This window comes from Syngnathus acus, chromosome 24, assembly GCF_901709675.1.
Source record: "Syngnathus acus chromosome 24, fSynAcu1.2, whole genome shotgun sequence".
Classification (NCBI taxonomy): domain Eukaryota; kingdom Metazoa; phylum Chordata; class Actinopteri; order Syngnathiformes; family Syngnathidae; genus Syngnathus; species Syngnathus acus.
Window position 1 is genome coordinate 7,592,854 of NC_051108.1, and position 12,763 is coordinate 7,605,616.

At 45.1% G+C, this 12,763-nt stretch overlaps 1 protein-coding gene across 6 annotated transcripts in view; it reads right to left on the minus strand.

Moving 5' to 3' along the window:
- Positions 1-452: 452 nt before the first annotated feature.
- utrn (utrophin) overlaps positions 453-12,763 on the minus strand; it is a 67,468-nt gene continuing 55,157 nt past the window's right edge. For 5 of the 6 annotated variants that reach the window (XM_037245035.1, XM_037245034.1, XM_037245036.1 and 2 more), the window contains 17 exons: positions 11,503-11,564; positions 11,304-11,378; positions 10,036-10,237; positions 9,884-9,969; positions 9,659-9,816; positions 8,361-8,527; positions 7,474-7,585; positions 6,846-6,982; positions 6,228-6,266; positions 5,775-5,840; positions 5,053-5,118; positions 3,793-3,954; positions 3,494-3,734; positions 2,523-2,601; positions 2,320-2,403; positions 1,673-1,703; positions 453-1,512 (listed from right to left, as the gene is read on the minus strand). In XM_037245035.1, the coding sequence (XP_037100930.1) occupies positions 1,503-1,512; positions 1,673-1,703; positions 2,320-2,403; positions 2,523-2,601; positions 3,494-3,734; positions 3,793-3,954; positions 5,053-5,118; positions 5,775-5,840; positions 6,228-6,266; positions 6,846-6,982; positions 7,474-7,585; positions 8,361-8,527; positions 9,659-9,816; positions 9,884-9,969; positions 10,036-10,237; positions 11,304-11,378; positions 11,503-11,564 (1,777 nt within the window). In that variant the 3' untranslated portion in view covers positions 453-1,502. The remainder of the gene's footprint in view (positions 1,513-1,672; positions 1,704-2,319; positions 2,404-2,522; positions 2,602-3,493; positions 3,735-3,792; positions 3,955-5,052; positions 5,119-5,774; positions 5,841-6,227; positions 6,267-6,845; positions 6,983-7,473; positions 7,586-8,360; positions 8,528-9,658; positions 9,817-9,883; positions 9,970-10,035; positions 10,238-11,303; positions 11,379-11,502; positions 11,565-12,763) is intronic. The other variant, XM_037245040.1, reaches the window with a different exon arrangement.

Below are 12,763 nucleotides of genomic sequence, written 5' to 3' on the forward strand. Positions count from 1 at the left end.
TTTTAAATCTTTTACCCCCTTCCCCGCATGCGTGTGTGTGTGTATATGTTAAGTGTACTGCTGCTAACATAGGAGTTTCCCCATTGAGGGAACAATAAAGGATTATCTTATCTTAAATAATAAACAAAGCACACGCCACACGTAGCTAAGCAAGCAGCGCATGACTAAAGTAGCGCTCGCTAAAACAAACAATTGCAAGTCTCCCATCAAAGCGTCTTACCGGCTGCTTGTCCGGTGTTTATAGACGAATTTATTCCGCATGAAAGAAGATGGTAAGTGTCCATTTGCTTGCAGCCGCAACTTCATATTGATTCCACCTGGGACATATAGGTCGCCGGTGACCGTTGTACTTCCGGTTTCTGCTGAGTCTTAAGCCATTTTTGTAGTTCTTTACCAGCACCCGTGAACTCTGTTTGTTTATAAACAATAAATGCATGAAAAAGCGCAGGCGAGTCGTTATAAAACTTTTATTTGGAAATAAAACAATGTCACCATTTTACACACAATGTGGTCCATCTATTTTACACACCAAGGAAAGAAGAAGGGGTTCTGGGCACAGTTCTGTCATTGTAACATACATGTTAAAATAATCCCCCATTTGAAGCTACTGTCTGTAAAGGGGAAGGATGAGATTGTAGTAGTGTTAAGTCTCACAAGTCGTACATGACACACCGTAGCATTAAAAGCGCAACAAAATAAAAGAACTCACACGCTTTGCTTCAGCAGGACCGAATATTGTGTACAGTAACAGTGACTCCAAACAAACAAAAGGAACAATTTGAACTTTTCATCTTCTCAATGCAGTGTACGCGGATACAGTGAGTCCAAACTAAAGTGTGGCCAAATGAAGCTGAGGTAGCAAGGCAATCATGGCTTTCCTCTTAATTGATCATTTTTAACCCCGCTCTCCAACCCCGCCCCCACAGAAAAAAATAAAAATAAATCGACATTGTCTTACAATCAGTCTAATTGTCTAAAATGTCTCTTTCTACACACTCACTTGGCATTCATACGAGGAATGGCAAACTATATAGGCACAAAGACTGTTGCAATGAGAGGGAAAAATGATGAAAGAATTAATGATAATCTCTTAAACTATAGACTTTGTATCTTCACAAAATACCGACTTTATTTTTGTGATATTTCAACCTTTCTTCCGTTTCAGTAAGGCCCTAATACTCCATTGTACTTAAAACAAATTAATTCTGAAGGTCCCGTAAATTGGCTGGAGAAGATGAAAGCAGTGGAATGACAAAGGAAAAGTAATAGATTGACAGTGCACCGAATCAATTCCAAAAGCACCTCTGGAGAACAAAAACATCATTTAAAAAAAAAAAAAAAAAAAAAAGTGGGGTGGGGGCAGAATATATAATACAAAGCTTGAGGGTTAAAAGCGGATACCATGTCGAATTGGTGACACTTTTTGCATAGTAGACGACGACGAGGTTGGATGAAGTGGTTAAGTTGTTATGTCCCGGGCATCCGTTGGTCATGTCATGTGGTCACATCACCTGATAGAAATGAAATCAAGTATTAGAGCTGCCTTTCACTTCCTGTAGGCGCTGTCAGATTGGATGGCACGCCTCAGGATTGAGTTTTTTTTTTTTTTTTTACACCCTACCAATAAAAGATTAAAACACAAAAAAAGAAAAGGGGTGGTGAAGGTCATCTTACCTGCGGTCTGGACGAGTGGCCCGAGGCTGTGGGAGACAGACACAAACACAATCTAGTCCTGTTTTTATGACATTTTTAAAAACTAACTAACTAACTAACTAACTAACTAACTAGCTAACTAACTAACTAAATAAATAAAAAAGAACTACAGAGTGCCGTTGTAGTCGCTATAACTCATTATAATTAGAATTTTTTTTCTTAATGTGAGCAATATGTTTTTAGTATTTGCGAGCGTCCATTAAGAGAGTTTAGAGGCCGATCGTAAAGTCGCGGCGGCTTTTCCGACAGTTGAATTTAAATGAAGACGTAATACATGCTGGCGGAGTGCAGCCGCCACAAAATTTGCATCTTAATTTCTTCCTTGACTGAGATCTTAACTCACTTCAATTACGTGATAATTATGGTAACAATAAATTGTGATTTTTCATTTTAGTTGAATTTTATTTCGTTTTTTAGCTTTAATCCAATTCCTCTGTATTTAAACACAGAAACATGGCTGCCGCCACAGTCGCTTGTCTTTTTCCACGTGAACCTCCTGAGTGTGAACTGTTCAACGTGGACGACAGGTGCTGACCAGCACTTGCGGGGGGATGATGGATCGTCATCGCTAGGGGAGGAAGAGGATTTTGGGGAGGGGAAACTTACGACTGCATGCAGGGAAGGAGTTGTTAATCTGCTCCATGACATCAACCAGATCAGAGCTGCTGTTGGGCGGGTCCAGCAGGTCATCTGAACACACACACACACATGCGCACACACGCATGCATAGAGTTGGTTTCCATTTCAAGCGGAGAGAAGAAAAGCGGCGCCTTGGGTGCTCCTCGAGGTGTTGCTGCTGAGTGCTTCACCTGAGTTCTCTCTAAGTGGTTCTCCATCTTGTGCGGTGGGAGAAGACGAAAGCCCATTTAGCCTCAAATCCACCGCTGGCTGCAAGGGGGAAAACAAGAGAGAAAAAAAAAGGAGAAATAGAAGTGGTGAGAGGCAATCAAATGGGCACTCGCTGCAAATTGCTATGGCTAGTTCACTTTTGGAGGACCCTGTAAAGTGCCAAATTGATCCTTAAATGGTCGCTCCAATTCTCAAATGGCGGGCTTCTGTTGTTTTGGTGTGATTCAGATTATTCAGAATGTCTCAACTCCTCTCTGAGCTCATCAGTGCGGCACGTGTTTATAACGCTTTGGGATTTTTCATTATAGTTATTAACTGGGTTTTTTTGGTGGTACAAAAAAAGCATTTTCTCTTTGATCTTATTCTCAAAAATGATTTATCAACTGTACATTTTCCTTCACTATAATAACCACGGAACATGCACGGCGCCGACGGGATGATAATATCCACTTTTTATGGCTGGCAGTGCACAACAATATGAGCAAAGTGTGTCATCGGAATGGCTGCGAACAGCTTTCCAGATGGCGCAAACAAGCAATTTAGACTTGGTGACATTTAGAGCGCCATCCCAGACTCCCTTTAGCACTCAAAGCCAAATCAATGTTGCCAATATCCTCTTTTCTTCCTCTTCTTTCTCATCCGCTGTTGCCCCACGGCGCTAACATGTTGAAAAGGTCCAACAACTGCAGACTCCTCTCACTTTGGTCCAAACTCACTCGGATTAGACCACAGGACTTTGACGCTAATAATAAAATGGCCGTCGGTTAGGCTGCTCTGATGCGAGTACAGGAGAAATTGTCTGCTTCATTAGGTACAACAAAAATTTTGATTGACACACTTCGGTCCAGGAGGTTGCTCAGCCTTGAAATTGTTAAGATATCTACATAAACGTTTTTTTTTCATCTCTAACCTTTGCATGGCGTGACCTCACCTGATGCAGGAGCTGCCTGAGGCGATGGAGCTGCGACTCCAGCTGCTTGTTGTGGTCCTCCAGGATGTGCATGCGGGCCTCCAGGCGGCCCTTGTGCTGCCGCAGCAGCTTCGCCTCGGCCAGGAGGTCGGCCTCGTCGGGCTGAGCGGCCGACGGCGTGCCCTCCGACTGCCAGGGTGTCGCGGCGGGGGTCCCTCGCCGCTGCTGCTCCTTCAGCTGCTCGTACTCCCTCTGGAGGCTCCTGCAAGTGGAAGCCTCCTGTGACACGAATGCGAGCGGCCCAGCCTGGCGATCGCTACCTCTGCTCGTCCTCCAGGCGAGCGATGACCCGCTCCAGCTCTCCACGCTCCTCCCTCTCCACCGCCTGCAGGATCTGAGCGGGACTCTGAGGCTGACTGCGGGGCGAGCCCTCGCCTCCCAGCGTCTGGCAGTACTGAAGGATCAGCGTGTGCTCATCGTCCCTGAGCAAAACACACACACGCGCACGCACACGCGCACACGCACACGCACACACACACACACAAAATCCATCACAATGTATCACAATTCTGGAATGCTAACTTGGAAAAGGGAAGCTTTATTATTTCGGTTCCATCCGAGCACGTAAGTCAACAAATGGATGAATAAAATAGCTAGCGGCTTCTCTGTGTTACATGAAGCTATTTTGCCACAGCTTTGTTTTAAGCTCCGTAAAGCCTGCATATACAGCGGCACATTTATCTGGGTGATAAAGTGATTTAGTGCAGGTGCACGGGGGCAGATGAGTGTGTGTGTGTACTTTTGGTCCATCTGTTTACACGGCGTATCTGATCTGACTCGAGTGCTGCCGTGTTTTTTTGTTTTCAGATTGACAATCCAATTCACAAACATTAAAAGATTTAAAAAAGTGAATCCCAAACAAGGTCACTATCCAATTGTCGATGCTCTCCTTGTATGTAAGGGACAACGTAGACTCACGACAGCATTACAAAATGGCCGACTATGTGGGTGCTTATAAAGTGGATAAGAAAGGGATGCAGCTAAAATTACAGTGCAGTGGGCATTTTTGTTCAGCCTTTGTCATCATCATCATCATCTTCCTCAGCTCCTTGCCGCATATTTGTGCATGGGCGTCAGGTTTGTAAGAAGAAAACAAAAAGGAGAGGGAGTAGGAGTGGGACTAATGTGTTTGTCACACATTTGAATTCATCTTGCAATGTTTTTGTTTTTCCTCTCTATTGTTTTATTTTTCAGCTGTTGTGGCTGTGAGGGGGGGGTCGTGCTGATCAAGGCATTCGAGGTCACGTGGCGGTGAAGTGGCGTGAGGGTGCGCTCGCCGCAGCAGGGAACCATTGCAACATGGAGGAGGAGGATGATGAAGATGATGTTCTACTCGGTTCTTCAAAGGGTTTGCCTGACTTACTTCACGCTGCGCAACTCTTCTACTGCCACAAAAGGTACAACAAATTAAATTAACTATAAACAATGAAATAAAATATTCATAAAATCTAAAATATACTATAAAAATAAATTAAAAACAAAAATGACCACACTCATTCATCCAGAAAATGGTGACTTACATGCTTCCCGTGGCTGAGCTGCTGTCTGTAGGCAGCGATCCGTTGGACCTCTCCATCTGCGCCAACCTGAGGGAGAAACGTCATCACTCAACATTTATGCTCGCAAATGACGGAACCAGAAATGCGCAGCGCAGATTTTCAGTAGATGTCGAAGTCCCCTTGAGCTGTTTATGAAACTGTATTTCCAACTGGCTTGAATTCCAAAGTTGTTTGATGCAGAACCTTTCCAATTCCGAGGGTCGTTTCTTGACAAATATCTAGCAGCTCAATCTAATAGGAGCATGTGGCTCCTGAGGGGAAGCACTAATGAGCCTGTTTTTGCCGAATAGAAGCGTGTAATTACTCAGTCACAGCCACAATTTCATCTTTGCAATGAAAAGTAACATTGGGTAGAAAATGAGTATCACGAGAGTGTAGCAGCAATGTTTCCTCCACTAACTGTCATCAAGAGTCGCCTAGTTTATTCTAGAGGCAGCCGGTGTCCCACTTTTACAAAATGTAAATCTGCTTGAAAGACAAAAGCATTATCATTTGATTGTGTGTGGCAGACACTTCTGGTAAATTTTCATTATAAAGAGACCACTCTACAAAGATAAATGCTGCAGGTGTTCCACAAGACTCCTTACTAAGTACACTGTTTTTCATTACGCACAACATACTCCACCGCATCGAACGACGGGCGGGGTGGGGTGTGGGGTTTGGGGCGGAGGGGGGCGGGGTACCTGCTGGCGTACTGCTCTATCCTGGAATGGGTGTCATCATGGGACAAGTGAGGTGACTGGGACAGCCTGGAGACGAACGGCGTAATGGAGATGAATGAGTTTGGCCGAGCGACCAAAACCTCGTTAAAAGCATTCACATGCACACACGCACACATACGCAGGCACGCGTACACAACGTCGTCCTGCAAAGAGGAATGAGGGAACGGCGATGATCTACGAGGAGAGCGGCGGGCTTTCGACAGCCGCTGCTCGCAATGCTTTAGGGAAGTGAAGTGAGCAGACGTGTCGGCGTCACGTGCACAGCCAGTGTGGATGAGTCAGGCAGGCCAAGCAAACATGCAATTCAGGCATGGCTTTAGTTCAGGTGAGGCGAGGTCGAACGACGTGTGGTTTGTTATCAAATTATTAAAAATAAATAAAAGAACATTCTGGTGCTCGGTCGTGGATACTCACTCGTACTGCTCCGGACACATGCTGATGAGGGTGACGGGACTGTAAGAGTGGGGAGGGAGGGAGGGGTTGAGGGACACCACAAAACACGTCCGGGTCAAATCCACTCAATGTGGATCACAAAAAAAAAAAAAACACAACTAGTGAGGGAGTAACATTGAAGGACGTCATCCAGTGGAATCTTTTCATCCCTAAAATGTGGAAAAATGTAAAAAACCCTGCCGCAGTGTGTCTTTAATACCACACGGTCTTAAAGTTAAAGGGCTCTCGGGTTATTTGTTGTTCTTTGACACGTTGCTGCGCGAGGATGTTAATCAGCATTCTACATTAAGGAGAGCTACGGCACAGCTGCAACAAACATTGCACCAAAGCATAATTAAGCAAAAACACGGGAGAGCGGGGGGGGGAGCTAGGGCGAAGGAACACTCCACATCCCGCTGGTGCACAGGTGTGTGAGGAGATGTGTTAGGAAAATGCCAGATGTTCAATTTTTCAAACAGTTTCATCAACCATAGGCCACGGTGGAACCTCAAAAAAAGATGCTTGGCTTCCAAATTTGAATTGCGGTACTACTTTCCTAATAGTAAAGCCAAATTTGTTGTGTTTATGAAGATGCCTTACGTTTCCATATTGTCGCCCTCGAGTACAGTCTGCACCGGCAAGTAGCCCAGTCGTGGGTGCTTGGCAAAATACTTCTTGGAGCGGAATTTGTTCTTCAGCACTTTGGTAAAATCTCGCATGTCCTCGCCCGACGTCGTCTAGTGGAGGCAAAGACAGCCGTTAGAGACCAAACACTTTCCAAAAAACAGAGAAGCTCATCAGCACGGCAGGAGCAAAGGCCAAGAAAAGACGCTTTCAAGTCACTCGGCGCAAAATGACAGACGCTCACTCGTCGAGCGGTAGTCAATATTCGTCTCATTTGCAGAATTGGAAAAAGAGATTAAAAGGATTAAAAAAAATGAAAGAGCTAGATTACAAAGAGGCTGTGGGTCATTTTCACAGATGTACCTTTGATTACATTCTTTTCCTTGCACAGAAATTGCTTTGCCAGAGAAATAGAAGAAAAACGAGCATTACGTAATCTTTTTTTTCCAGGGCAATTTGAATTTGACCAGAGTGTTGATGGAACGGTAAACAAAACACAATTGAAGGTTTCATGACACCTAATTTAATAATTGGCAGAATTGATCGATTTATCCCAAGAAAGCCATGATAGTATTTTAATAATATTTTTTTTTGTGTGTCTCACCGGCGTGCAATACTCCACCATGGGATAGTTGAGCTTGTGACCTTTGGCGGTGCGTCCGGAGAAGAAGCAGCTCTGACACACGTCGTAATTGAAATGCTTCAGACTGCGATACCTGCACACACGAAAAAAAAAAAGAAAAGGGAATGGACAAAAAGTGAGGCATCATACAAAAATAATTAAACAAGCTGCAAGAAACATTTTGAAAAATCCCTGGAAAGCATTTTGCGTATTGTCTTAGTCATAAAATGGCAAATTAAACAACCTGCAACTCTCGCCTTGTTAAAAAGTCAAGGCTGGTGCATATCCCCCGGTGGCGACTCGCCTGCCGCACGCGCCCTCACACACAATAACGGCCTCCTCAAATTGCTGACGGAGTGACAGACAATTGCATTTCCGCTCAAAACACAACACCTCCATCCTTGGTCAGCCGCAGCCAGAAAGCTATTTAGCGGCTTAAAAAAAGGAGGAGGAAAAAAAAAAAGAGACATAATAGCCAGAGTCCTTTATCTCTTTCCTCGGCGGGGTCTCGGGTGACGGATGAGCCCTCACAAGTTGTATATCACGGCGCTCAACTGCTCGCACGAGTCAAAGACAGCGTTATGCGCAAAAGTGCACGTGTGCTACGAGTTGTTAGCCAACATTTCTTTGTGAGGGTTCAAACCCGTGGAGGTTGAAATGCTATTTAGTGAGTGGTCTGGCATCTGCTGACATTTAGATGAATGCCCACCAGAGCAGAGCTGCCCTTTATGATTAACAGCAAGCACCAGCATGTGTGCATGTCTGCCTTTCAACTACACACGCACACACACACACACACACACACACACTTAGAAGCAACATTTAACAAAAAAGATCCGGGCGCCGGGTCAATGCGAGATGCGGCGTACCTGAATCCCACAATGGGACACTCTTTGCAGATGTTGCACTTGGCTTGATGCTTGGCCGTCTCGGCGGCGGCCACTCGGTGCAGGACGGGGAGCCACACCATGGACTGAGGCTCCAGACGCATCCAGTCCACAAACTGCCTGGGCTCCAGCTCCACCTTACTGGTCGCCTACGAGAGAGCAAACGGGACATGCTGAAAAACATTGGGGCAGCTAGCTTGATGGAAACACATAATGGTCCATTTAAATTGACCACCTGTCCAGTCTATGAAGATGAAAACAAGTAAATTCGAGAAGGCCGTCAAAATAGTGTCGGGAACCTTTACCGCCCCTTTCCAAAAAAACAACCTTTCCAACACCAACAAAAGGGCAACAGAAGGTCGCGGTGCTTTTCAACTGACTGAATCGTCAAATTAGCCTCGATGTTCTTTCACAGGGCGCCATCTGAACTGGCCAAAGCAAAACATTTTGGGCATAACTTGTACCGGACTGCTGTAAAAAAAATAAAAAATAACAAAGCAAAGCTCAGCTTTTGCGCAATATCTTTTTGAACTGCATTTGCTCGGTTAGTCCGAATGGTAGACTTATGATGTTTACAGATGAGCTACTGCGGCGTGAAGGGCGTGACCCCAATAAGACAGATGGATGCTTAAATGGAAGCCGGTGACAAAAGTAGAGTCAAGAAGACCAAATTTATAGCTGGGCCATTCGTTCATCATGAGCTCGTTAAAGCAAATGTACTGGACGTCATTGACGGGACGGATGCAGGTGTCACGTAACGGCCCTTGTCTGTGTTTCTGTGTGTGTGTGTGTGTGTGCGCGTGTGTGAAAGCAAGTTTCAAGGAGCTAATTTATTTTGATGACTGAATGACTTATTCACGACAGCACATCTGCCGCGCCAATTCGAGACGGAGCCAGCATACAATTTATTTGTGCGTGTGAATCCACAGGAAAAAAAATGAAATTTATAGCCTCACCCCAATTTAAATGCTCACTTCCCGGAAATGAAGCGTTGGCGGAAGGAAGGAGCAGAGCGAGAGTGAGGAATGACCGTGCGATCCCCGAGGGGATAAAGACGTCGTTAAATGCCAGGAACATCCAGTGATAAAGCTGCAAAATTGATTCGCTGGCCGCCGTAAAGCAGCAGGGAGGACAGGCGGCAGCTGACCGCAGGCCATGAGAGGCGTTGCGATCGCTGAGCACCGCTTCAATATTCAACTTTGGCTTTGCGGTGGTCGCGCGGCGGAATAGAAATGAGGCGGCATGAAGACTACTGTCTGCCATTTTAAAAGCGTCCTCACGTGCTGGAAGCAACTTCGCACGCTGGGCTCGATGTTGGACCCCCCGAAGGCGGCCACCTCTCCGAGCTGCTTGGGGATCTGGATGGCCTCGTGGAGCAGGAGGCCGAGCTGCCGCTGGTCGCACGTGTCCCCCGCTGGATCCGCTTGACTGAAAAGGTCTGCGGAGAAAGTCAGTAGACTTACAGGAACATGTTGGAGTGGAACAAAAGGGCTCCGTGAACTTACATTTGTATTTCTCCTCCAGGTGACCCTTGCAGAGAGACAGCAAGCCGATCTTCATCGACATGACGCGGATTTTCCCACTGCGACCGCTTTCAAAGGAACACATCATCTAATATAGTTCTGATCCAAATTAGGACCGTCGCGGAGAAACCTACGTGTCGTAGACATTGAGCAGCCAGTTGAGACACATGTCGATGCAGAGCGGCACGTTGACCAGGTCTTTGTGCTCCTGCTCCAGCCCGTCGTAGATGGACGTCAGGCAGTTGATGACGTCCGGGACCGACATCAGTTGATTGTTGTTGGTCAGCTTGTGCTGAGAAAACGTGTTCTGGGCCACGCTCAGATCCAAAAGATCCACTGCAGGAAGAGGACATGAATCGATACTCGAATAAATCCCGTGTTCATACACGCATAGCTGAGAGTGAAAGAAGAGATGGAGCATTGTGATTAATTATTAATATGATGCAAATAAGCTTCCATAAATGTAATTTGGCGGTGACATATTCATCCATTATGCACATTTTTTTTTATATAAAGCAAAGAAAAAAAACTTGATGGAAAAGGCAGAGATGGGAAATATATTTTTTTTTACACCATGAAAGTTGTACTGTGTCGAGATACAACACTTGAGGTGTCTGCAACAGGCGCTTTATGAATATGCTTTGTTCTAGAGCATAAGAAAAACAAAAAGCCCATTAAGCTGTCAGTCTACATTTGTTCTCATTGTCATCTACGTCAAACTCAAACTCTGATGGTACCACCCCTTCACCACTTATGGGACTCACTTCATATTGCTGTCTGCTACTTTTAGTCCACACACACATTAGCCGGCTGCCACGCAAGCTCGAAGCCCCCCCGGCACAGACTTAACCGAATTAGACATTTTTTTTCGTCTGCCTATCAGGCGCCTTTGTGCCCAAATGTGTCATTCAAACACATGAACAGGAGCAGACATTCACAGAAAAGAGGAAAAGACATTAAAACGATGCTGCGTGTGTGTCGGACATCGCTGCTGGAATTGAAGTGACTGTATTTGGAAACAATCAGGCTAATGCACGCCCCTGCAACAAATAGCTACGCGAAACAAAAAAAAAAAAGATGGGCTTGAATTATTGCAGCTCATTAGCGGCTCGGGGACAAGCTTGAAAGCGCACCTGCATCGAGGAGTCGTTTTATGTTTTTGGAGCGAGACGGCGGCTGGGTTGGCGGCCGTTACAACATTGTCCCTCGGGTGCTGGATTGTTTTGTCACTGTGAGCCTCTACGTTGTTTAACTTACTCAATTACCTCCATTGTAACTTCCCCAGTCTATCTTTAGTCCAACAATGCTGTTACTAAAAAAAATTGAACAGCACCCACTTAGAAGTTTTTGTGTATGCGCTTGTGTGAGCGCGCGCGTGTGTGTGTGTGTGTGCATGACTTACAGCACAGCGCTTTCTGCAGTCGGCGGATCTTCATGGCGGTGCGGTAGGCAGAGAATCTCACGTTGTTCAAGTCCGCTAAAAGACAAATCACCCCCCACCCCAAAAAAAGTAATTCAAGTTTCTTGAGCAAAAGCAGAATTTTGCTAATTGCTAATTAAAAGCTTTCATGGCAATAGCAGCATTCTTTTTTTCTTCCTACCTAGCGACTGGTAGAGCTCCGTCATCTTTGGATGGTCCCAGCAGGTCGTTTGCGTCTGATGGCTGAAAACAACAGAAGAAGAAGAAGAGGCCATCATGATAATTGATTGTAATGTCAAAAAAAGTGACCACCACATATTGGCAAACATCATATCCGAAGTAATAATAATAAAAAAAAAAAAAAAAGGTGGCGGCATGGAAATAAGTTAACCTTAATAGAAAGCCTCCGCATTGCTCCGCTTCCTGCTTGTTTATTAGCCCATTAGGAATAAAATAGAGGCTAATAAATAAGCAGACTGCAGCGTGCAAGCTGCTTCTATTGCCACTCATCATGACAAAGGCGCAACACACAACAAAGCGGGGCGGCGTTTCTTTCACCGCTTGGTTGCGTGCAAATCAGCAGCTCATGAATGCCCGAATGACAACGGCGCCGCCGTCAGCGTGCGCTCACTAACTTTGACGATTATGTTATTTAGATTCTGGAGTTTGAGATAAAACTGCAGAAAGCATTCAGTTGGGAGAACTTGTGGGAGCAACTAGAGAATGCAATTTCAACTGAGGAGTTGACTATGAACTCTGTCGTATTCTTTCTCCTCAGTAAGGATAAAGACTTATATATTGTCTTATACTGCCCCCATGTGGTCAATACTGGCACAGCAGAATGAGTAGCAACATCACCATTGAATTGATGTAAAGTACAAAACATTCTTAATTAGTTTTTATTTTATTTAATGATGTTTGCTACTGTTTGTTCTTAAGTTTAAGTATGTTTAAAAATGTAAAATAAATTCGGGTTCAAATGGCAAGTGGTCCCGAAGGGGCCTCTGTTGCTGCGTCAGGAGGCCACGTGAGGGGACGGAGAGAACCACTCGGGATGCTGACATTTTGTCTCCAAGGCCATTATTAAATGCCATCTCTCACTAAGCAAGCATCAACAAATCAAATGAGGTCACTGGAGGGGAAACCGCAGACTGCAGCAGGTAGATACAAATGTTGGCGTCATGGGATTTTTTTTTTTTTTTTACACCAGGAATAAAATGAGTCACTTTTTGGGGGCATTTTATGTTACACAGATAAATAATAGCAGCTGCATCTTTTTTAATGGCCACTGACCTCCATCTCACACTGGCCAAACTGGTTGAAATTGGACATCAGGCACCAAATGAGTTTGCATGGACGAGTTTAATCACTCCCCAAAAAGTTCAATATGGCGCTTGTGGCAGGAGGCGGACATGACGCCGTTTTTAATCAGCCGCCCTTTT